The 24,671-nt window shown below is 36.5% G+C and overlaps 4 protein-coding genes across 6 annotated transcripts in view; 3 read left to right on the forward strand and 1 right to left on the reverse strand.

Annotated features, from left to right (window-relative positions):
- LOC107666205 (serine/threonine-protein phosphatase 4 regulatory subunit 2-A-like) overlaps positions 1–4,140 on the reverse strand; it is an 11,785-nt gene extending 7,645 nt beyond the window's left edge. Inside the window, exons 1-7 of the mRNA XM_016457417.1 lie at positions 4,005–4,140; positions 3,146–3,227; positions 1,408–1,578; positions 1,239–1,332; positions 1,077–1,114; positions 862–936; positions 545–682 (exon numbers count right to left, since the gene is read on the reverse strand). Of these exons, the coding sequence (XP_016312903.1) occupies positions 545–682; positions 862–936; positions 1,077–1,114; positions 1,239–1,332; positions 1,408–1,578; positions 3,146–3,227; positions 4,005–4,038 (632 nt within the window). The 5' untranslated portion in view covers positions 4,039–4,140. The remainder of the gene's footprint in view (positions 1–544; positions 683–861; positions 937–1,076; positions 1,115–1,238; positions 1,333–1,407; positions 1,579–3,145; positions 3,228–4,004) is intronic.
- A 1,815-nt stretch (positions 4,141–5,955) lies between these two features.
- Positions 5,956–14,139, forward strand: LOC107666235 (RING1 and YY1-binding protein A-like). Its single transcript, XM_016457458.1, has 5 exons — positions 5,956–6,158; positions 6,577–6,702; positions 9,677–10,249; positions 11,276–11,368; positions 12,713–14,139. Exons 1-5 carry the CDS (start codon positions 6,133–6,135, stop codon positions 12,960–12,962), a joined length of 1,068 nt encoding a protein of 355 aa, XP_016312944.1. The 5' UTR covers positions 5,956–6,132; the 3' UTR covers positions 12,963–14,139.
- Positions 14,140–15,777: 1,638 nt separating this feature from the next.
- On the forward strand, positions 15,778–21,385 carry LOC107666244 (eukaryotic translation initiation factor 4E type 3-like). The gene is made up of 7 exons (XM_016457467.1): positions 15,778–16,136; positions 17,362–17,434; positions 18,074–18,168; positions 18,725–18,785; positions 18,958–19,024; positions 19,133–19,288; positions 19,526–21,385. The coding sequence occupies exons 1-7, from the start codon at positions 15,895–15,897 to the stop codon at positions 19,570–19,572; spliced, it is 741 nt and encodes a 246-aa protein (XP_016312953.1). The 5' UTR covers positions 15,778–15,894; the 3' UTR covers positions 19,573–21,385.
- Positions 21,386–21,970: 585 nt separating this feature from the next.
- Positions 21,971–24,671, forward strand: part of LOC107666297 (forkhead box protein P1-B-like) — a 63,001-nt gene continuing 60,300 nt past the window's right edge. For all 3 annotated transcript variants that reach the window (XM_016457545.1, XM_016457536.1, XM_016457550.1), the window contains exon 1: positions 21,971–22,077. The gene's annotated coding sequence lies outside the window, so the exon portion shown is untranslated. The remainder of the gene's footprint in view (positions 22,078–24,671) is intronic.

Genomic DNA, 24,671 nt, shown 5'->3' on the forward strand with positions numbered 1-24,671 from the left:
AGAGGAGAAACAATAATGTACATTATGTGAAAAATAATGTTTTTTTAACCTTAAACCGCATAAACACATTGCATTACACTAAATACACAACATAATGTTCTTTTTAGCAGCATCATATGACCCCTTTAAACTATAGTAATCTAAACAAAGAGTGAAATAAACCATTTTAATATTCATTATGTGAAAATTATCAATAAATTGTGGTGTCACTTCAGAAAAAGGGTCACAATTCCCCCCCCCCAAAAAAAGCTAAAGTACTTCTTTACCAAGGAGACAACAGTGTCAATGAGGAGCTTTAAATGAAATGAGAAATGATGAAATGTGCTAAATCACTTGTAAACTGAATTTATTGCATGACACTTTCTGCAATTTATGCAAAAAAAAGTGAAAAATGTAGATATGTAAAATAACAGCAGTGAAGACCAATGAGTTCTTCCAAAAATGCTTGAGTAGTGAATACAAACAAAAAAGAAAAACTGCATTCATCAACAGTAGGGCTACATGGTTTGAACAAGAGTGTCACATCCTGGCCTTTCAGACTTACTTGACTGTTCTGTCTGATTGCTCTGATGCTTGTTCTTTGCTTTCTGTGCTGTCAGGAAGACCGTTGGTAGCTACACTGCTGGACAGGGAGAGTTTTGGTCTGTTCAGTGGCCTGGGTGTTCCTGGACCATTCACATTTCTATCACAGACAATCAAAGACACATCAAGCCAACGGACAGTAAAATTAGGTCCAACTAGTCTCTCTTTACAGGGAGCATGAACATTTCAAACTGAATCGGTTCAATTACTGAATCCGTTTAGTGACCCATGAGGCTATTATTAAAGTTTCTACAATGCTGGTTAAAGTGATAAACTCACCTATCTGGAAACGCTGAAGTGTTGCCAGGGAACATGACACCATTCATTCTGTTCACACAACCTGACACTTTTTTCCTTTAAAAGTAAAAGATGAATTAAAGTATTAAGAACATCAGAACGGTTTTTGAACACATTCTAAGCATCACTAAAAAATGGTACTGAAATCTGCCCAATCACAAAACGGTAAAACAGAGCAGAAAAAGAGTTTAACTCACTCTGAGGTAGGATACACACAACTGACCACCATCACATTCTAAAAAAGACAAATATTTCATTTTAACTGAGCAGAGACAGTAGCTGCTTTAAGACCTTCAGAAAACAAGGCACAAATAAAATCCATTCGCAAAGAATTGCTTATTTCCTTGAACACAACATACCTTCTCCATACCCCTGAGGAACTTGTCTGTTCCTGTGTAGTTTCTTCTTGGCTCAGTAAGAAGCTCACAAAGACGCTGAATGGTGAAAGGAATCCTGAAAAAAAAATACATATATTTTAATTTAAATATTTTCACAAAGGGTCTATGGAATATGTTTGTTGAACCTTACCCGTTGTATCCATTGACGATTTTGAGAATCCTCTGCTTCATCTCCTCAAAGGGAATGTACTCAACGTTTGGATTGGCAGGTCCCCGTTGCTCTGGACATGAGGCTTTAAAATCATCCATCACTTTCTCCAGTTTAAAGAGGAAGTAACCTTTAAACTGAGACCACTGAATCCTGATGATTTAGAAAAGAATGATTTAAAATGAAGATAATTATGATGAAATAGAATCATGGAAATGAGAAACTTCACATTTAAAGTTTATTGTAATTGTTTACACAAACAGCACACTCTGAATAGGCAAAAATTGCTTTTAAAGTCAGCATGAAAAGGAAATTGCGATCATCTTTTCTTCTCTATTGTGACGTATATCCAAGGGTGTAACAGCTTCTTGAATGAGAGAAAATATAGGGCAGGATTTTGTGAATTTGTTCAACAGGATTATGTCCATCGTTTGCGAATTGCTGCGATCTCCTGTGAGTGACAGTGACAAAAAAATATTGATGGGCACGGTTAAACCATTTATAATAACACTGCAAATATTCCATAAAAAATAAGAATTGCAGATTGATTTCATGGTGACCTTAAAGGGGTCATATGATGCAATTTCAAGTTTTCCTTTCTCTTTGGAGTGTTACAAGCTGTTCGTGCATAGATAAGATCCCTAAAGTTGCAAAGACAAAAGTCTCAAACCCAAAGAGACATTCTTTATAAAAGAGTTAACCACGCCCTCCTAAAATGCCTCGTTTAAACACGCCCCCACATGTCTACATCACTATGTGGGAAGATTTGCACAGCGCCGCCCAAATGCTCACGCAAAGAAGGAAGGCGTAACTTTTATTCTCGCTGTAGTATTGTTGCTGCCGCCGCCATGTCGTGGAGTACACGGCATCACAGTATGGTAAGGGGCGTAACATTTCTGTCACACGCTTGAGGTATTCAGCCAATCATAACGCACTGGATAGCTGGCCAATCAGAGCACACCTTGTCATATGACCCCTTTAAAAAAACTATTTAAATGTCCAAATTACGGCTTAATCCTGGCTTAATCTAAATCCTGTCTGTGAAACTAGGCCTAAAACAATGACATTGGAGAATCAAACTCAGTATACACCTTTTTAATAAAACATACTCGCCCGGCAACCATCCACTCAGGGTAAACAAATCTAGTTTGTTTAGTGGTTTCAAGAAGCCCTATAGAAGACCATTTCTGCCTCGGGGGCGAAAAAAAGGTACTCATGACTTTTTAATCACACAATTCTGACTTTGTGTTCTGATGTTTTTTCTCTGAATTCACAATCAGTGCGATTGTTTTGTGGATAAAAGGGTCTGTCTGGATCACTAAATGTTTGTATACATTTTATTTCATTTCCATATTTATGCACAAAGTGTCAAATTCACATATTAAATTCATGAAATGAACATTTTGTTCACAGAATACATTTTATGATCCATGCATGTCCTTTCAATATAAATTTGCAACTCATAAATAAAATCAGAATTGCAAGATGTTAAAAGGTCAAAATCACAAGATATACTCAAAAAAGAAAAAGAAAAACAATTTTGAGAAATGCACTCAGAATTATGAGAAATACAGTCAATTATGTGATGAAAAGTCACAATTACCTTTTTTATTCTGAGGATTAAACCAGACTAGTGTCCTTGAAAGTACTTTCCTATAAAAGCAATATTCCCTCAACAACAGCATCTGTTGTAGAATTTGTCTGAGAGTGCTGAACTTACATGGTCTCTCCTGTTTTTGCAACATGCAATAGAAACTGATCCAAAATTGGGCAGGTTTCCTTTTCTCCTTTCTTCTCGAAATCTACAGTGAACGACAAAGAAAATAATAATGCTTCTTGTGGAAATTTCCTTTTATTATATCGCACATTCTGTTTAATAAGACTAATGGCACCTTATTGTATTGTTATTGCTTTTAATGTGCATTCACGCTTAAGCGATTTTGTATGAAGAATGCCAATGCAGCACTTTGAAATCGAAATTTTTGCTGCAGACATTGAATTGAAGAATTTAAAATACGGTCAATGGAGGAAAACTGAATTATTGATATTTAAAAAACTTTGTATACATTCTCATACCTTGACTTTATAAACAAAATCAGCATCAATGATATATGACAGTTTCAAGGCATCACTCAGTAACTTTGGCTCCACTTTAATACCATAATCCGTTTGTTTAAGCCACACAAATAAGCGCCCGAGAAACTTTTTCGCTGACTATGCAGCGAAGTTCATGCAAGTAAGAAGTTTCTGAAGGTAAATAAGCGACAAACCCAGTGTATTCAGTGCTCACATAGTAACAGCAGTGTAGCTCAGAGCTAACCGGCTTTCTATCTGTTCCTGGGTTGCAGAGCACTTTATCAACTTCCGACCGGGAACATCAACAATATCAACTCAAACACTTTTTCTGTGTACTGCGGAGAACCAACCGATATCGATTACTCTTGATATTTAACGGTTTCTCCCGCAGGATCAGCGCCTAGCATCGGCTGCTAGTTTGAGTTCCTAGCTTAGCTTACAAGCTAACGAATTTACCGAACCTTTTCTATTAACCATTATTGGTCAGATGGTGCTTGCGGTACCTCTAAATGCTCCCAGAAGTGTGTCGATTTCCATTGTGGAGGTATGTTTGCTACTCTCTGGTCTCTCTGAGTCCAGCTGGAAACAGAAAGATGGCAACAGCGACACGGAGAAAACAGCAGCAAGTCTTTAATATGGCGCCGGTGACGTCACTACCTGCCTGGCTGTTGCTGCTGCGCATGCGCCAGGTCCTCACGTTGATGAAAACTCTTCATTCGCCATAGACGAGCAAGGAATCATTTCTTCTAAGTTTGTTTATTTATATATTAATCTATAACCCTTGTGCTTATGTCTACTTTTTTAAAGACTTTGAAGGTAAAATTACAAGTAACATTTATGCATACTCATATTTAGTTGTTTAAGCAGAGGCAGTGGTTTTTCAGTCCAGAAAACGCATAATAAAACAGTTCTGGTTGATTTTGATCTTTTATGTCTTGCTTATGAGGTTGCATTAAATAGCACTTATCAATACCATGTAATTAAAAATATGACTACAGAATAATTACAAAGGAATTTTAGAACTCAGAGCGTAATTATAGGGAAATGAAGAGCAGGGTGGTAAACATGAACAGATACATAATTCAGTAAAATGAAAAATGGTTAAATATGTCTGAATATATTTGCAAGGCACTGTAAATTAAAAGCTATCCAGAGGGAGGCAGTGTATGCACGACGAATATATTTTTATTATTTAAAAAAATAGTGGCTTCTCCTGTCAGTTATTATTGCTAACCTTGATTTAAAGTCTTTTGGTAATTTGTTTCTTTGTGATTCCACAAATAGAGCTTATACAAATATTAAGTGTCATTAAACTTGTGTGTCTTCTTTAAAACTGTAAATGAGATCTGAATTCTGTTACAATAAAGTGTGTGTGTGTGTGTGTGTGTGTGTGTGTGTGTGTGTGTGTGTATAATGACATGGGTACGACATAGGTATTACAACGAGAACATTTTGAGTGTCCCCATATTTCAAAAGGCTTATAAATCATTCAGAATTATTATTATTATTTTTTTAATTGTAAAAATGCAGAATGTTTTCTGTGAGGGCTAGGGTTAAGGTGTCTATAACTATCTGAATATAAAACAAGAAGTCTTTGTAATGTCGCCAGACATGAGTGTGTGTGCCTGATGGGGATTTTGCTGTCAGTTTTTCCTGTGTTTCAGTGGAAGCAAGCACATCTGACCTTTTGTGCAAAGTCAAGTCAAGTCAAGTCAAGTCACCTTTATTTATATAGTGCTTTTAACAATACAGATTGTGTCAAAGCAACTGAACAGCATTAATTAGGAAAATAGTGTGTCAATAATGCAAAATGACAATAGTAAACAATAATTTTTCAGTTAAAGACAGTTCATCGTTGAATTCAGTGATGTCAACATCCAGCTCAGTTTAAATAGTATCTTTGCAATCATGTATCTGAACCCCGAACGTTATCAGGAGTCAAAGGAGTCACAAGATCAATGTCACAAATTTACTGGTTTGATGTCTGTTGTTCAATTTGTGTCAAAACCTTTCTTTTCCCTTTTTTCATGTTTTAATTAGATTTATTTTCCAGTTTTTAATTTTCAGTGTAGTCTCAGACTTATTTGGACTCCACTTAATTGGGCCGGTTGCATAAACCGCTTAAAAGGTTAGTCATCTAATTTTTTTTCCTATAAGACTGGTCATAACTACTTAAAAAGTCAGTTATAAAAAAGGGAGAATGGTCTAATTTGAATCCAAAAAAGTAAGTCTGATTACCTCTTGGCTAGCTACTAGTTGGTCGAACTAGTTCTTATTAAGACACGGTCTCAACATAGTGGCTTTGTTTATGCGACTGGCCCTATATCCTATGAAGCATGCCATCATTTTTTTTTTAATTGTTGCTATTTTTCTTCATAAGTTACAGTAAAGCTATGCCCTTTGCAATGATCACTCACAGTTTCAAATGAGCACACGTCTGTATAAAACATTTAGACTTTTAAACGTGCGCAAGTTGTGATTGGCTCAGGACGAGGTCACGTGACGGAGCGACGCCTCGCGCTGCGGCGGTCAGCGAGTGCAAGTGTGCGAGAACAGCAGCGGCAGCTCTGTCTGGAGCTCACACTGTACATTACAGAAGCCCCTCCTCTGGAAGACGGTGTTTCTCCCATTATGGGCGACAAGAAAAGCCCATCCAGGTATAGAAACATCACATTCGCTCTGTCTTTTCATGAAGCATTTTGCGCGTTTGTGTACACTGGCGAATAGCCGCGTGATGCGGTTGAAGCCTACTTATTTTTCCTGGTCGGATTTAACAGAAAAAAGCGCAGCCATGGCGGACACGGAGCCTTGCCTGACTCCCGGTATCCAGCTTTAGACAAAGAGAATTTAGGAAACGCCTCCTCTCTTATCTTTTCTTCGCCTTTTTTCAACAGCTAAAGCCCGTTTGCCCTTTAGGCATGCAACATCGTCAGATTGCGAGTGCAATAGTGTGGTTGTGGAGGACGGGCGTCTGAATACAGCACGTAGAATTAGTGCACTTGATGACACTTGCACTAATTAGGGTGCAGCATGCTATTTAAATACCCTAACCAGTTCTCCCTTTAAATCTTGCAGGCCAAAAAGACAAGCCAAGCCCTCTGCAGACAACGGATTTTGGGACTGTAGCGTCTGCACCTTCAAAAACAGTGCAGAGGCATTCAAATGCAGTATATGTGATGTGCGGAAAGGTACATCTACAAGGTAAAGTGACACTGCTTAAAAGAGGGAGTTATGCATTCATAACCATCACTAACACATTGCACGTGCATGCACTGAAGATGTCAACACTGATATTTTGTCATGTTGATTGTGGATTATGTCTTTATCCATACTGACGTAATGTGATTCCTGTAGAATTTCAATGACACACTAGGACAGGCGGCAGGATCCGGCTGCTGTGGAAGTATCCTGGTCTGTGTGCAGGGCCCCATTATGTGATCCTATAGGAAATGGAAAACTGCAAGATGAAGGCTTTAAACATCTCAGATTTGCTAGTGCAGTGTTGTTGTTCTGTTACGCACGCCGTGCTGTTTGTTCAATACTGTGCAAAATATTAAACACATGGCCGTGTTTTTTTTTTACAGCTTGATGCACTGCTGTGGTCACTTGGTGGAAATGAGTCATAATGCACTGATGTTATCCTACTGATGATGTTATGTTCTAGAATTTAGGGTATTATTGGCACTATGCCATGCAGCCATGGTCTCTGAAATGATATTAGATGAGAAAAGGGGTCTGTCTGTCAAATTAAAGATCAGATATATAGGCCAATGGTGAAAAATGCTTTTTTTTGTAGTAGATATTCAGTATGTGCGTACTTGTTTTGCAAAAGCGAAGCACAGATGGTAGTGTATAATTATTTTAGCTGTTTAAGATTTCCCAATAGTGGATTATGGGATGCAGCAGGGATATTTCTGACACTATTTCTAGGTCACTAATCAAATAAGCACATTTGTGGCATTGAGTGTATGAACTCTGTAGAAAATATCAGATGTTTCCACCGAAATAGATGCTTTTTGAGATTTTTTTTAAATTAAACTCATTTTTATGCTGATAATTCGAATGAAAAATGTTTCATTAAATTATGAAAATTTTTAAATTTCAGAGAATAATTTTCTCAGATGTTTGGACCCCAATGTGTATGCAAATTATTTAATCTTTCATATTTTCAAACGGTTTGGTCTTAAAATGGACAGATCATGAAAGAAACCCCATATCCTTTTGAAGTTTCACTCCATTACCTGTTTTCAGTCAGATATTCTAGTGGGATGAATGTGGTGATTTTCATGTATTGTGTACGCCGTGAAGTATGCAGACATCTCCTCTCGGCATAAATTGCATGCTTGAATGTTGATTTTCTGTCTTTGTCGAGGCAACAGGATCAGTCCCTGCTCTCTCATAGAGAGGCTGTTTGATGAGGCCGGGTTTATTATGCCGTTCTGAGATGTGCTTCCGCTGACTTGAGTGAGTGTCGTCTGTGTCTGGCCACTGTTACACACCAGAGTAGCAACAGCTGAGGGAATCAGCAGGGTACCACACAAACAAACTCGCACAGAAACCTTTCTCTCTCTCTCTCTCTCTTTTAAGCCATTCTCATCATGTGAAGTGGACCACACACTTATAATAAAGCAAAAAAAAAAGTCAAAGTAGTTTTTCACTTGTCAAAGAGGATTTTTGCATAACTCAAAACTGTGGTTATGCTCCATAATCACAGTTAATTGATGCAAAAAATGCAATGTTTCCAGTCTAGGTGATGTAAGAAAGGGTTTATGTTAGTAATTGGTGTTTATGATGTTGCAGCAAAGAGAATGTTAATTTGTATTTATTAAGCAAAGTTAACACAATTTTGTTTTAATAAGATTAGGGGATGGTGATTATGTGCTGTCTGTATGAAGTTAAATCTGGAACAAGTAATGTAATTAGAACATCATAGAGAGCCGCCAATCAAAGACATGACTCAGATCCACGTGTATTTACTGTGATTCTCCCTGAACTGAAATTCACTCGGGAGAGGTTGTGTTTCAAACGCAGAATACACCCCTCACTCATATCCTTAACGCATAACTTGGTTGCTCTGAGTGAATCTCTCAATGCTTTCTGCTATGCCAGTATGAACAATTATTGAGAATACGAGACACGAACTTCATGTGTTGGAATTATTGATAGACCAATGTCTCAGCCGAGTAATTGCCATTTTAAAAGCATCTGCATTCGTCAATAAGCATGGCATTTTTCTAAACCTTCAGAAGTAGTTGTTCTCACTTGCCTTTAACAGTGGAAAATATACATTTTCAAATATGTTAATAATACCCCATATAATACACTACAGGTAAAAATTGAGATTGGTAATATTTTTTTAATATTTTTGAAAGCAGTCTCTTGTGTTTACCAAATATATTTATTTGATTGTTTGCATTTATTCAATCAAAAATGCAGTAAAAACTGTAATACTGTGAAACATTATTACAATAAAAAAAACTGTAAAACTTTTTTTTATGGTAATATATTTTTAAAATGTAATTTATTTCTGTGATGCGAAGCTGAATTTTCAGTGTCACATGATAATTTAGAAATCATTCTAATTTGCTGATTTGCTGCTAAAATATTTATTATGGTTGAAAACATTTGTGCTGATAAACATTTTTGTGAAAACTAATAAATTTTTTCCATTTAATACAAGTTTTTTGATGAACAAAGTCATTTATTTAAAATAGAAATATGTTGTAGCATTATAAATGACTTGACTGTCATAATTTAATGCAACCTTGCTGAATAAAAGTATTTATTTCTTTCCAATAAAAAAAATGTATAAAATAAAAAATAAACTTATATAATTCTTATACATCTATTTGTGTTGTCTCATGGTTTCAATTATTTATAATATTCATTTTACTATTAATATTAATAGGGAAACTAGTTTTAATAACGAATTAGTAGGTGTGTCCAAAATTTACTGTACATATATTAGGGTGAAAATCGGTGGGGCATGTAAGGTTTTAAAATGGTCAGAATGGAATTTTAAGCTTTTAAAAGTCATCATATTTTAGCAGAAACTGTCCCACTTTACCTGCATATATACATATTGGCATGTTTTGGTCATCTGTTGTCCTGTTCTCTATATATTGGTATCAGTGTTGGCAATGCACTTGATTTCTGGAAACGTTTTCTTTTCCAGAAAACCTAGGATAAACTCTCAACTCGTGGCACAGCAGGTCGCTCAACAGTACGCCGCCCCACCCCCAGCCAAGAAAGAAAGAAGGGAAAGGACAGACCTGCCCGACGACGAACACTTTGACATGGACAACTCCGACTCGGATAGACTCAGCAGTCTCCACCCTGACTCTGACCATCCCGAGAGATTAGGTCTGGACGGGGGTCAGCTGGACCGTGGACATTTTCACAAGGATCGGAGACAGGAACGTGGTCTAGACAAACCGCAGCCACTCCATACAGACAGGAGGCCTGAGAGAGCAGGACTGACCCCAGACCTGCTGCAGCAGCAGCAGCACAACAGAACAGATGGAGAGTACACAGACAGAGCAATGCTGGACAAACTTCAGCCTCACAGAGAGCACATGGATAAAGATCATCCGCACACGGCAGGCTCTGGGATGCAGCCGGCAGAGAGGATGGGTGGAGAGAGAGAGGAACTCAAAAAAGGAAAAATAGAGAGAGCCATGATGGAGAAACACAAAGAGAGACCTAAAAGCCTCACGCCCAGTAAAAAACCCACTGCTAAGAAGATGAAGTGAGTGTTGTTATGCAGCCATGCTCTGCAAGTGGTCTTTTTACTTTTAGTTTGTTCTAATCAGATAATTGAGCTATGAAGATGTTAATAGATGGTATATGCTTTTGTTGAAGCCATCAGTCCACATTATTTCAACTTATTTTTAAAATCTTGTTTAACAGTGGAATTTCTGGCGGAAAAACAACATTACCCATGATTATACAAATAAATCTCCACCAATCAAAGAATTAAAATGAGCAAATAATGTCTAAAGAACACTTTAGTGTCCACCCACTCCCAAGAAGCACTGCAAATCATGTAATTGAGTTGGTACGCTCTCTGTGCTTTCAAACTACTAAAATATTTGAATACATATGCATATTTTGCTATAAACATAAAATATATTGTTTCTGTATCCATAAGCACCATTAAAATCAATAGTTTCTCCATTTTTAATTTGATTGTCATTTGCAATGCTTCATGGGATTGTAGTTATTTCTGTCATCAAAGCCAATAAGTCTTGCACCTTTGTCTTTTTGTCAAATTATTTTTTTTTGCTTCAAATCAACATTTGTAATGCTGTGATTCACTTAGCTGGTAGCTGGTTGGTTTGGTTCATGCCTTGCAATTCTTTAACAAAATCATATTTTTAATATCCCTATGAGAAAAATGAATGGAAAAAAAAAAAACTTCTGGAGCCAAAGCCACTGAGAAGTGGGCGGCTGTTATTTCTATTCAGAGCTGATTAAAACAGGAGCTGTTCAAGTATCACACAAGTGTTCATTTATTGGATCATTTAATAAATGAATAACTCAATTGGTGATATTTCATTTGCTAATCTTCAATGAGAAAAGCACCCATTTTTGTGATTCCTCATTTGTAAATCACTTTGGGAAAAAGCGTCTACTAAATTAATAAATGTAAATGTTAGAATTGCAGGCCAGCTACAAAAATATATTTATACATGAATGATTAAGTCCATAAAGTGTGGGGAATGTTGTATGGTAATACTCTGTTACTAATGGCATATTGAATCAACATTTACAGGCCCAAACTCATTCAGAAAGGTCCAGCTGGGGAAAGTAACGGCATGAAGGCTGGCAAGTCTGTCACGAAGAATAATAAATCTATAATTTCACGGTAAGTTCAGAACTGATCTGCTCTTCAACAGTTGGCATGAAGTCGAAATCCACTCTATTTTCTAAATGCATCTTAATGATCTTGTTGTGGTTGATTGTTTTTTCTTTTCTTTCTGTAAAATGGGAGACTTCTCTCTGGTTGCGTATGCTGGACTTCTCCAGTCATTTAGTCCATTTAAACCTGGCCCTCCACAGTAGATTGCAAGCTTGCATTCAGATTTTCCTCCATCCAGTCAACAACCAATGGATAGAACCAAGCCCCCGCCTTACATTTGTATTTTTTCAATAATCCATTACATCTGGATGTACATCACAATACGTAAAAAAATATCTGTTGCTACGTCTGTTACACTGTAATTTTAAGGCAGGCTTTTACTGCATTAGAATATTTTTGATTCCTACTAATGACTTCGTATTCAATTTATACTGTTACTGCTTTGAGTTATTTAGAGGAAATCCTATGAGCGTCTAATAGAGCGGCTGCATAATCCATGGGCTCTTTAACTTGCTGCAATGTAGACAGCTAAAACCTGATTATCATATTCAGAACTTTTGGGCTGAATGAAACATTTAAAGATACACTCAGCTGTTTATTCAATGAAATGAAAAGTACTAATGACAAAAGCATATGAAAGTAGTTGCCTAGAAAAAGTAGTTTTATTGTACATAAGAGACTACTTATAATGGATGTCCTCACATGAAGCTTAATACTCTTTATCCTCTTATTAAAAGACGCATTTATTTGCAGAGTAAATTAATGATTGGCTACAAAAACATTTGCTTTTGCATGATGCTGCATCACACACTTCTGAATGGCTGCCAGTGCTTTTTGGAAGGATCATTTTTGGTCTCAGAATCATGTAGTTACAGTAAATACTGCATCTGCAGCCAAAACAAGCAAAAGTTACTTGGCACACCTTTTAACGTTGCTGACTTGCTTTATATTTAAAGGGTTAGTTTAATATAAATGTTTATATGTGAATAAAAGCCTAAACTAAATCTGTTCATTGTGTAAAGCGATTGTCTCCTTGATAATTTTTTATTTCAGTTTTAGTACTTTAAAGTTAAACTAAATAATATTATAAATGATGCCTTGGCAACTAGCTAGTTTTTATTTTATTTAAATTTAAAATTTTTCCAGTTTATTTCAAGTGATGAAAATGTTTTTTTTATGGTTTTTATTTTAGTTTTCTTTAATAATACCCCTGTTTGGAATGACATGAGGGTGAGTAGCTGATGACTGTTCATTTCAGGGTGAACTATCCATTTAATAGTCTTTATGCAATGAACGCTGCAGTAATACAGTTGATGTCTAATTCCTCCTTTATCCCCTATTACACTTCAGACCTAAACTGAAGAACGTGGACAGGAGCTCGGCTCAGCAGCTCGCTATAACGGTGGGCAATGTGACTGTCATCATCACAGACTTTAAGGAGAAGACTCGCTCCTCCTCCACCTCCTCCTCCACTGTCACCTCCAGCGCTGGCTCTGAGCAGCAGCACCTGAGCTCCAGCTCAGAGAGCACGGACAAGGGGTCATCCCGCGCCTCCACCCCCAGAAGAGACCATTCTTCTGGGCACAATGAGACCATGTGAAGGGGAAGAGATTCAGACACCGCAATCTCGCTTGGCGAGGCCCGGAGCTCCTATAGCCAATCTCGTAACTGTACATGGAAGAGGGATCTTTTCAACCCATTCAGACAATGTCCATCGTGACACATCGGCAGAAGTGTACCTGTCGAAAAACCCTCGTGGAGCACCTTGTAGATTGATATGTTGATGTTCACGTGAGTCACTGTCTGGCCGAGACCCACTGTATATTCTGTTCCCTACTCCTACCAGATATAATCCATGTTTGTGCACCACGGAAATCAGCGCTCCCAAGTTTGCATTATTATTGTTCATTGTCATTAAATTGTGCAGACGGCTGTTTTGACTTCGTTTAGAACGTAGAATCGTTTATGCTAAATGTACAGTATCTGAGCTCAATCCTCCATCTCTCAGACAGCTCCATGTCAACGATCCGTTGCTGCGGCTATTTGTAGAAAGCAAGTTCTCGACAAAAAGATCACGCTAGACCACAGTGTACAAGGAGATCCGTTCCCTTATTATTTCATATGACTCTTGTGTGTTTACATGGTGGAAACACAAACTGTGATTATGTGAGTTTACAGTATTATAAATACAAGGCCAACTTTGAAATCCATACGGTATACCATGTAGACATGTTTTGTGGTTCACAAGATGATAAGAGTATTTAGAATATTGTTCTTCATCTTGCTCTGTTTTTAGACTTTAAACCTTTGCATATTTCTTGTAAAATTATATCAAGATTCACAGTACTGTCTATTATTCAACTTCATGGCAATGAAAGTGTGAAGAGAGAAACTGGCAGTTGTTGGAATATGAAGCAGCTTATCTATTTGTGAGATTTCATACAGTATATTTACAGTTTACCAAGATCTCTACTGAAAAGTTGGAAAAATACTCCCAATATAGCATTGTGTAGTAAGAACTGGCTGCTTCTCGCCCATAAGGACGTTTTGCACAAGTTTACACATTCATTCTGACCTTTGTTAAAAATCCCAGAAGCTTACAAAGCTAATAAAATCCTTCTGAAACTCATTACCATCTCAAAGCATCTTGGGCACTTTGATGTGATCATCTAAATTTTCTACAACCAGTTTTTTCTTGTATAGTATCCAGTGTTTAATGTGTTCAAGTCGCCATGAAGTGAAAATTTGCCCTATTTGTTTTCTAAATGCATGTTATTGGTCTTATTGTGAACAGTTCATCCATGCATTTTATTATTATTTTTTGACACGATGTTTAATCACAATGTCATAACTGGACCTTGAATATGTTGATCTTTTATTTATTTTATTTTTTTTTTACATATCCATTGAATTTACCACTGTCTTAGCAAACCTGCACGGTGTGAAGTTATATATTCTTCAATCAACATCTCTTGCTGTTCCTTTAATTACTGGAACATCAATGAATTGTTGTAGGTCTCAGTCCCACCCCATTAACCCTTAAATCAGAGGGTAAACAAAGGATGTTGATACAGTAACATGTCCTATCCACCCTCTGGTTTTAGCTGTGTTTTGGAACATAATAGCTGGTTTCTAGCTAGTCTGAACTGGTCATTAGCTGCTACCATGCTTCAAAAATCAACTTTACTACCATAATCTAACCCTAACCTTACACAGTTATACTATAATATTATACTAAAATTAAAGTGAAAACTGAAAAAATTAAAATTAAAAAGCTAATTCAAAATAGAAATAATTACTATAATAATTAAAGTAGTTATTAATTTGAATTAGCTTTTATATTTTCACGATTTTAGTAATTTTATGTGATTTTTGTCTAATTTATTTTTTGACGTATTTGCCATTTTTATGTTTTACACATTTCTATTTAGCTTTATTTTATTTTAGTAATTTTATGTACTTTTGTCATTTTATTAGGGTTTTTTATACGTATTTCTATTATTTGTAATTTATTTTAGTTTAACTTGAACGTCGCTGCGACAACATTATCATTTACTAATATTAAAGGGGTCATATGATGCGATTTCAATTTTTCCTTTCTCTTTGGAGTGTTACAAGCTCTTGGTGCATAAAGAAGATCTGTAAAGTTGCAAAGACTAAAGTCTCAAATCCAAAGAGATATTCTTTATAAAAGTTAAGAGTCCCAGCTGCTCTGCTCGTGCACATCCCATCATCGGTTCTCTTAGCAGTTCAGTCAATGTACTATAGGAGTAACTGAATAACTCGGGATATTGGTTTATTTCGCGTCAGAGGGAGTGTCAGGCACTGACCGAGTAATTTAAGTAATTTGTGGATTAGTGCATACTGGACTGGAGACGCGAACCGTTTCAAACGACTCAGTTCGATTTGGTGAACTGGTTCGACCGGTTCACTAAGAAGATCCGGTTAAATAGAACGATTCGTTCGCTTACAAATTAGGCATTTGTTGCATCCAGTGGGGACATAATTACTGATTATAATGACATATACTGTGTTTTAACGCGTTGCGTATCGCGCTGCATAAACATAAATCCATGTCTGCATTTGTGATCGGAGAAACAACAAACAACAAGCATATTCTACACTGCTCAAAACTCGCGTTTGAATCATCATTGGCAAATTATTTAAATATAAAAAAAACGTACTTACAGGCTGTGAGTCAGAAGCGCCAGACTGTCCTTGCAAAGTTGGAACTGCCCAACTTTATAGAAACAGCCTTTGTGCACAGACGCATTAGGCTACTGGTTCAGGAAACAGTCCTCCATAAAATGCGCAGCACTCATCTGAATATTTGGGTTGAACTGTTCTGGAACAGTGTTGTCCCCTTTAAAACCTGTCTGAAAGCTTTTATTTTGAAGTGCGGCTGAGACAGAGGCGCTGCGTCTGACGTCACTCCCCAGTCCGACTCTGTTGTTGTTGTTGTGTCGGTGACGCGGCAAGTCCAGCCGGCCGAACGGCAAATGAGTCAGCATCAATAATCTGCCTATCTGTGGATGTGGAGATTAATACAGATCTCCCAGCACAACACTCACACATCGATTAGCTGTAATAAAGCAAAAATGGCGGTTCCTGCTGCCCCAAACCTGCAGCTGAATACGGCGAGACAAAGCAGCCCTGTGAACTCTACAGAAAACGACATCCACATCGACGAGAGAGAGCTGGAAAACATCACCAACCACATCGAGGACGGCACCTCGCTGCCGCTGCACTCTCCATGGACCTTCTGGCTGGATCGGTAGGCTGATGTTGGCATAATACTGTTATCATGGATTCGAGATTGTATATTCACAAAGCTTGTGAACAAAGGCCTAAGATTGGTATTTCTAATTTTTTATTGCTAACTTTACTATTTTCAGTTTCTAGACGAACACATGTAACACTAATAGATGGTTCAGGTGCCTGTATTTAGTGTTTGTAAGTTTTATGAGTGTCATAACGCACAGCTGATATATTAACTTAGTAAGTAGGTCGAGTCACCTGTAGGTCATGGTTGTTATTTAATATCAGATGTCATGTTCTTTCTGAAGCTCTGTGTAATAGAGCATAATATGGTAAGGGTGTACCTCAAGGCTTTGTCGTGAGCCCATTTAAGTTTTGTTTGCGTTTTAAAATGTAGGACACTGTTAGTGCAAAATAACTTTTGAGATGGTGAACTGACCACATCTAAGTTGATTGATCATTTCATATATATATATATATATATATATATATATATGTGTGTGTGTATATATATGTATATATACATTTTCCTTAAGCTTCTCTTCCTTAAAATTCTCTCCAGTTAGTTTGGTAATGATTTTCAAAGGGTTGAAGTCCTGTTTACTGTCCAACTGACATTTGGTTGCCATAATGATTGTGAAATGTTTTTTTTCTGTAACTCATGGCATGATCTCAAGCTCTGAATTGCACTTGACATAAGACAGGAGAAGATAACAATAACACCTCTTTGAATGTATGATTTATGACACAGATATGGTTGATATACCAAGCTTAGTGTAGCAAAATGGCTTGTTTAAAGGTATAGGTCACCAAAAAATTACAATTTTCTTTATTTACAAAAGTCTTTATTTACTCACCCACGTCATTGCAAAATTTTATGATATTCATTTGTCCGTGGAACACAAGACGTAAATTTCTGAAGAATGTCCTGACCGTTCTTTAGCACATAATATGAGGCAGACAAGTTCCAAAATGACAAAAAGCACAGCACTTTAAGCAACCATCTGTCATTCTGAAGCTTTACAGCAACAGTTCTCATTCACTTTCATTATCTAGGCCACTCTTTTGATTATATTACTCAGAAATTCACCCTTGTTCCACAGAAGACAGAAAGTCATACAGGTTTGGAATGATATGAGGGCGAGTAAACAATGACAACAGTTTTTATTTATAGTGAATTATTATTATTAAAGCTATTAGTGTACATTTTATAATACTTTTTAATTCTTTATACATTCCAGGTCATTACCAGGTACAACGGCAGCAGAGTGTGAATCAAATCTGAAAAAGATATACACCGTCCACACTGTACAGGTAGGTGTTGCGCTATTATTATTTTAGTATTTGTATAATTGTAATTTTATAATTATAGGTAAGTTTTACAAAAATTGCTGAAAAAGAGGTACTCTACCAACAGAAGAGGAGGTGCAACCAAAAATCTAAAAGTCATGGCAATTAGAAAAGGTGCAACACTCACTCTTGAAGAAATCCAACTTCATTGGTAAACGTCACATGTATTTTAACCAATAAAGTTGGATTTCTTCAAGAGTGATTGTTGCACCTTTTCTAATTGACATAATTATAATTTTTGCCTGATCCGCCTGAAAAAATAGTTCTTTTGATACTATTGAAGGTGTGGTGAAATTTCTGTTTTTGTGGAATTTTTATTGTGACATGAAAATTTGACAAGTCCAAATTTGACAGATGCTAACAACATTTTTTTTTTAATGTTAGGACTGAGAATCAGTATTTTGCTTGATCATTTTCTCCAGTCATTATAGCTTCTATTTATATTTGTATATGCCTTAAATGAAATTAGGCACCAAAACATTATAACGGACAGTAATAGTCTTTAATAGTTTTGTAAACTAGCAGAAAAAAGTTTACTGTTGGTAATTGAAAAAAATATTGTCGCTGATATATTGTGCATCACCTCTTTTTCATAACATAAAGAGTTTCTGGAGTGTGTACAACAACATCCCTCCTGTGTCCTGCCTCCCTCTGAGGTGTAGCTACCACTTAATGCGAGGAGAAAGAAGACCACTATGGTTAGTCTTTCATCATATTCAGCCAATTATCGATATACTCAGCTGTTCGGGTCAGTAGGAATTTTGTTAAAAATAATACTTGCTATCAAGGCATTAAATTGATCAGAAGTGGCAGCTAAGACATTTATAATGCTATTAAACTTTTCCATTTCAAATAAATGCTCTTCTTTTAGACTTTCTATTCATCAAAAAATTCTGTTTATAAACTGAAAGTGTTAATAAAAAATGTATCTTGAGCAGCAGATCAACATATTAGAATGGTTTCTGAAGAATCATGCAAAACTGGAGTAATGATACTTTGACATCACAGGAATAAACTACATTTTAAAATATAATCAGATAGAAATAATATTAAATTGTAATAATATTTCAGAATATGTTTCTGATCAAATAAATGCAGTCTTGGTGAGCATAAGAGACTTCTTTCGAAAACTAAATCTTACAGACCCCAAACTTTTTAAATGGAATGCATATCTGTCCTTAGCTTGGGAAATGCCTTTGGGACAATTCACGTAAACCATTTTGTTTGATTATATTTGTTTCAATGTCTACACAGGGAAGAGGAAAGCAATGCCAAGGGAGGTGTTTGGAAAATGAAAGTGCCAAAGGAGAGCACAGTAAGTGTGCTAGTTTATTAATGGTGTCAGTTCAGGCCTAAAGCACTTTGACTTGTAGAATGCATAATGTAAATACATAAAATTCATATGCAAATTCAGTATTTTCCTATACGTTCTGGTTTGTTTAATCGCTGCCAAAGTATAATTTGTCCGTATCCTTTTTTTCTAACAGTTAGCTGTGTGGAAAGAGCTGCTATTGGCTACAATTGGTGAACAGTTCACAGATTACTGTGCATCAGGTGAGTGTACTGTAGAAATATGTTTTATTAAATTATTTACATTATTTGTTTATTTTATTAATAGCGTTTCAATGAAAATGAATAATTCAATATCTGTTTGTCTTTTAGAGGATGAGGTGGTAGGAGTAAGTGTCAGTGTGAGAGAACGAGAAGATGTGGTTCAGGTCTGGAATGGAAACGCCTCTTTTGCCAATGAGGCAAACGTTTTAGGAAGAATCTACGAACTTCTTCCACAGATATCTTTTAAAGCAGTATTTTATAAACGTAAGTATGTTTGCATTCTTCTCACTATGTCGCACTCTCCATGCTGAGAGTTAATTTTTTATTGTTGTAACAACCGTTGCGTGAGAACTCCTATGAAACCCTAATGACTTGATACAATGTTACAGATTTTTCATTCAAATTAATTGTATTTATAGATTTGGTTAAGTTTATTAACACAGTTTAAGTGCAAGAATATTGTAAAATTGTTAGTGATTCATTCAAAACTTTTTTTTTCAGCACACGAGGAGCACCATGCATTTGAAGGTGGTCGCTCAAGACATTAGCAAGCTTTGCACATTCACCACAGTTTTTCCTGTTTTTGGACTGATTCTAGAAAATGGACTGAAAACTGAAAAATAATCCCTCCTGTGCGAACAGAACTCTGGTTTTGCAATGGTTTCATATCACATAGGGAATGTTACAACCCTGTTTTTAAGTTGTAAGCGTTGCAGATTATCCCTCCACGCTTTTCGTGAGGAGTTTTCTCATAACAGATATTTAGGCAATATCAATAAAGATCACATAGCCAGTAGCATATGTAATATAAATCATCACAAGAGAACAATGTTGCCAATTGTTATTGTTTCCCCCCCTATTTCTAAGTTTTTAGATCTAATGTGCAGTCCAGTAACAGTTGCTGCTTGTTAAAGTATATACTCGTTGTGTTGGAAATTTCATTTACAGAGTTAGAGCGTTCATTAGGATCAAACTTTTTAGGGCTGTTTTTCTTAGACACACATTAGGCATAACCTTAGACTAAAAAAAAAAGTCTAAGGCTAAGCTTAATCTGCTTCTGGGAACTGTCTTTTATGCAAAAGTATTGCACATTTCTCTTTGGAAAAAAAACTGTCTGGCTTGTAGGTTATTAATAATTTCAGAGCAAATGTAAGTGGGTGTAACAACCTTGGTTATAACCGTAAGTATACAGCAAAATGCATATGCAATTCCTCGTTTTCACCCTAAACTTGACATTTAAGTAAATTAAAGTAATCCTGTAGTAGTCACATGAGGGTAAATTCTTGCATCTTGCAAACAGCTTTGCTTTTATGATTTAGAAAACTGTATCCAGACTTCCTCCTGTAGTATTTTATGTATATGAAAGCTGTTTTAGAATGGTGTCAAAGCACTGTTGAACTTCTTTTCTTTTTTGCTTACTGCCTTGTGGTTGATATCCTGTATTTTGTTCTATGTTTTGCTGTAGCCGCTTAGTGTCTCGTCTTTGTGAAAATAGTCCAAATGCTTAATATTTTCATTGTCTGAAATCATTAAGTCTTTTTTTTAACTTATGCATTTGCTTCTAACTGCCTTTTTATTCACTGTAATCACACTGTGTCTTGTTTCAGAGTGCTAATTGTAGTTTGTTTTATTGTGTTTGGATGGATGGCTATGTTGGAAAACTTGTGAGTCGAGGGGAGATAGTGTAGACGTTGTCATATTATGAAACTGAAAACGACCTGTGTAATCATCAGAGCATATATTTTTTTAGTTTTTCAGTACCAAAGAGATTTCCTTTCTGTTCTCCTATGTTATAATTCATCATCGTCTGAGATCTGCACGTGTCTGCGTCCTTCTGAACTTGCACAGAGGGAGTTAAAATCTTATGTTTGTCTTTGCTGATGTCTTTTCAGTAGCTCACTTTATGTTGTGTGGCGATTTTTATTTAGGTTTGTCAAGTCGGAAACTTCAAGCCCGAAAAGACCTGCATCATGATCCAGGTACCTTAATGCACTAAAAAGCACAATTATGATTTTGTCCTTCCTGTGGGCAGGGATGTGCAAATTAACCTGTACATGCAGCTGACCTTTCATATTTCAGCCTTTTCCTACCTATCGCTGATCTCTCAATGAGATGCCAGTACTAACGTGGATTTTTGGGCTTATTTTCTTGACATTTGTGTCGGTTTTCCTGGCTCCCAATCAGGATCTGAAACCTCAAACTGATTGTCAATCTTCTGGAATGGTGCCTTGTGTTCTTCCAGGGTTTCACTCGTAGAATGTTCTGTTTATGTCTATGTATTTAATCAGTTGTATTATTATTTTTCTTTTCTTTTGCTTATAGGTTTTGAACTATTGAATAAATACAACGCAGAATTCGAAATATGACTATTGCAGTTATTTCAACAAAAATATAGTGTCTTTCATTTCAAATGCATGCATTTATGATGAAAGAAATACTAATGTAGTCTGCAGCGGTGCTGTTTCCTGTAACCACTAGGTGGCGCTGCACACCCTTTAAACGCAATTTTTAAAGTCTTCACATGTCTGCATCTCCAAAACCTTTATATAATTCACATTTCACCAGATTAGCGCCACATATCTTTCCCGCCAGCTCGTGTTTGATATGTTATTGATTAATGCCTCATGAAATGAATCATAGATAGTGCGCAACAGTATTTATTCCTCGCGTCTTGCGCGACGACGCACTACAAGCCCTCAGCAGGTGGACGTGACGTCACGCCCCAACAGCTACTCTGCTTTCCAACTCACCTCAAAAACTCGGTTTTAACTCGACTCACACACCAACTTTATCCAGTTAATCTCATTCATCGTGTATAATTCGACGCTCGCTGTAAACGGTCAACGGTAACGGCAAAATCAAGGCGCGTGGTCCGTAAAGTAGTCCCCGGGATGCGCACCGCGGATGAGCACACTTGTTTACATTGTGCTGGCGGCCAGCGCTGAGAGCGCTCGGCTGCGCGAGCTTCACGGGAGACTGACACACTGCGCTTTCCAGCTCGCAAAAGTTCGTTCCAGGGTCGCCGTTAAAGTTGAGAAACCACTTCATTCCCGGTAAGTTTGTTCTTTTTTATCAAGTTTCCTTTTCTGTGTTTATTCGTAATTTACATGCGATGTTGATTTGCTAGTTATTAGCCTTATCAGAACTAACGGCAGCGCTGAGGAGCAGAGGAGGAAGCAGCTCCTTCAAAGCGCTCCACACTTTTATCGCAATTTATTTAGTATTTTATAACAAGGAATTTACCTTGAACAAAGTCGGTGGTTATCATTACACTTGGCAATCGTCGTAGCATCCTATTTAAACCCTTCATGTGAGTGTTAGCTGGCTAACATGTGCCCTTGGTTCAGTTCATGTGGAGAACAAAAACAGCCCGAGTAACTTAGTAAGTTAACTTTAGTTCAGGGCACTGCATGAAGTCTGTCGTAAATCACATCTAACCTCCAAATCTCCAGTTTTTTTCTTTATTTATTATTAAACTGTTACGATTACAAAACAAATCTTAGCACAGCATATACAAAAAGATACACATACTGTGCATATATACATACATTATTGGACCATTGGTCATGCAAAATATACATAATACATGCAGTACTGTGCAAAAGCCTTTGGCCATTAGTATTTTCACCAAAAAGAAAATTTGTTTTAAGTCAGTTCTTTTTATCTTTTGCTGTAGTGTGTCTGTAGGAAATCTCAGTTTACATTTCCAAACATTTCTTTTGCCATTATTTGTAATAATGCAGTGAGATTGTTGTATGCACAAGGAGTCTTGAGAGCAGCCAGTGCTCCACACAGAGATCTGATCTCACCATCATCCAGTCTGTCTGAGATTACATGAAGAAACAGACTAAATCCAGAAGAACTGTGGCAACGTCTACAAGACACTTCAAGAAACCAAGCTACAGTACTGTGAAAAGTTTTAGGCACTTGTGTAAAAATGCTGTAAAGTGAGGATGCTTTCAAAACTAATGTCATAAATAGATTATATTTATCAATTAACTTCTGTTAACTAAATCAAATCAACATTTGGTGTGACCACCCTTTGCTTTTGAAACAGCTTTTGTACAAGGTACACTTGCACATAGTTTTTCAGGTAGCTTTGCAGGTAGGATTCTTGAAGCGTCTTGGAGACAGTTGCCACAGTTCTTCTGGATTTAGTCTATCTCAGTTTTTTTCTGTTTCATGTGTTTCCAGACAGACTGGATGATGGTGAGATCAGATCTCTGTGTGGAGCACTGGCTGCTGTCAGAATCCTTGTGCATACAAAAATCTCACTGCATTATTACAATTAATGTTAAAAGAAATGTTTAGAAATGTAAACTGATATTTCTTACTGACACACTGCAGCAAATTATAGAAATAACTGACTTAAAACCATTTTTTGTTGGTGAAAATACTAGTGGTCTAAGACTTTTGCACAGTAGTGTAAATACTTTTTTTTCTGAAATTAAGTAAATAAACAAGTCTTCAGTTACCCAATTATTATGCATTTAGGCTTAAAATAAAAAAATGTAATTTGTTCATGTTTAAATCAGTTATTTTCTTTTTGAACATCATCTTTACCCATTCTAAATCTTGACTTAATGCATTCTTAAATCTTTTTTTTTTTTTTTTTTTTTTTCCACACTATAATTATGCAGCCTGTATTACAATGTCTGTCAGTGGGCATTAGTCAAATCTCATTCAATTGAGTGTTAATCCTAACTGGGTGGTTTGATTTTGGTCAGCAGGTTTAAACAGGGACTCACATGCTTCCTCTCATAGGGGAGTGTTACTTTGGTTGTGTCTCACAGCCTAGTAAAGTGCCTACCTAGACTGTATTTTTAGCCACCTATAATACACAAAAGTGCTGCCTAGATTGGCAGATCACTAGATTTTTACAGCCAGTATTTTTTGTCTGCTTGGTTTGCTGAGTTTCATTAAGTAATTCATATATGTACTAAAGAGTTAAAAAAAATTCTCCTTGAGTTTCATTGTTTGATTTTGAATTTGTTGAAACTACAACAAACAGAAAAGCTACGCCCCTTGACAGGTTTCATTTCTCCTTTTTGCCTCTGAGCGTTTACAATTCAGTTAATCATTTGTTGGTGCTCTTTACAGGCTTCCCATTCTGTCTTTTTTTACTTTAGTTGTCTGTTCTTAAACCAGGTGTTACCTGCCCTAAGGATCTGGTTCGCTCTTTTTACAGTCCATTGTGAAGATCTGTCTATTCAGCACAACTTCTGTAGAGCATTCAAGAGGATTTCATTTGTTAGTACAGAGGGTTCCAATTAGGGCTGGACGATATGGCCAAAATTGATATCACGATATATTTCTTAATTTTGGTCGATACAATATAATTCCGATATCGATATGAACACTATTTATCTGATTAAAAATCATATCACCGTTATTGAAAAAAATTATATCGCGATACATATTGATATTGAATTATTGTCCAGCCCTAGTTCCAATTGTTTTTTTGTTTTTTTATGCCAAACCCATTACACATAAAATATTTACCTGAAGTACCTGCGATTTTAAGTTTCAATAATTTAACAACACATTTGCATATCCACACTTCTCTGATGTCAGTTAATGGTCACATGACATGCAAGTAAACAGATTAAATATGTATATATATATTTGTAACTTATACATGTTATCT

This window comes from Sinocyclocheilus anshuiensis, unplaced genomic scaffold (genome assembly GCF_001515605.1).
Source record: "Sinocyclocheilus anshuiensis isolate Anshui unplaced genomic scaffold, SAMN03320099.WGS_v1.1 scaffold201, whole genome shotgun sequence".
In the NCBI taxonomy this organism is placed as follows: domain Eukaryota; kingdom Metazoa; phylum Chordata; class Actinopteri; order Cypriniformes; family Cyprinidae; genus Sinocyclocheilus; species Sinocyclocheilus anshuiensis.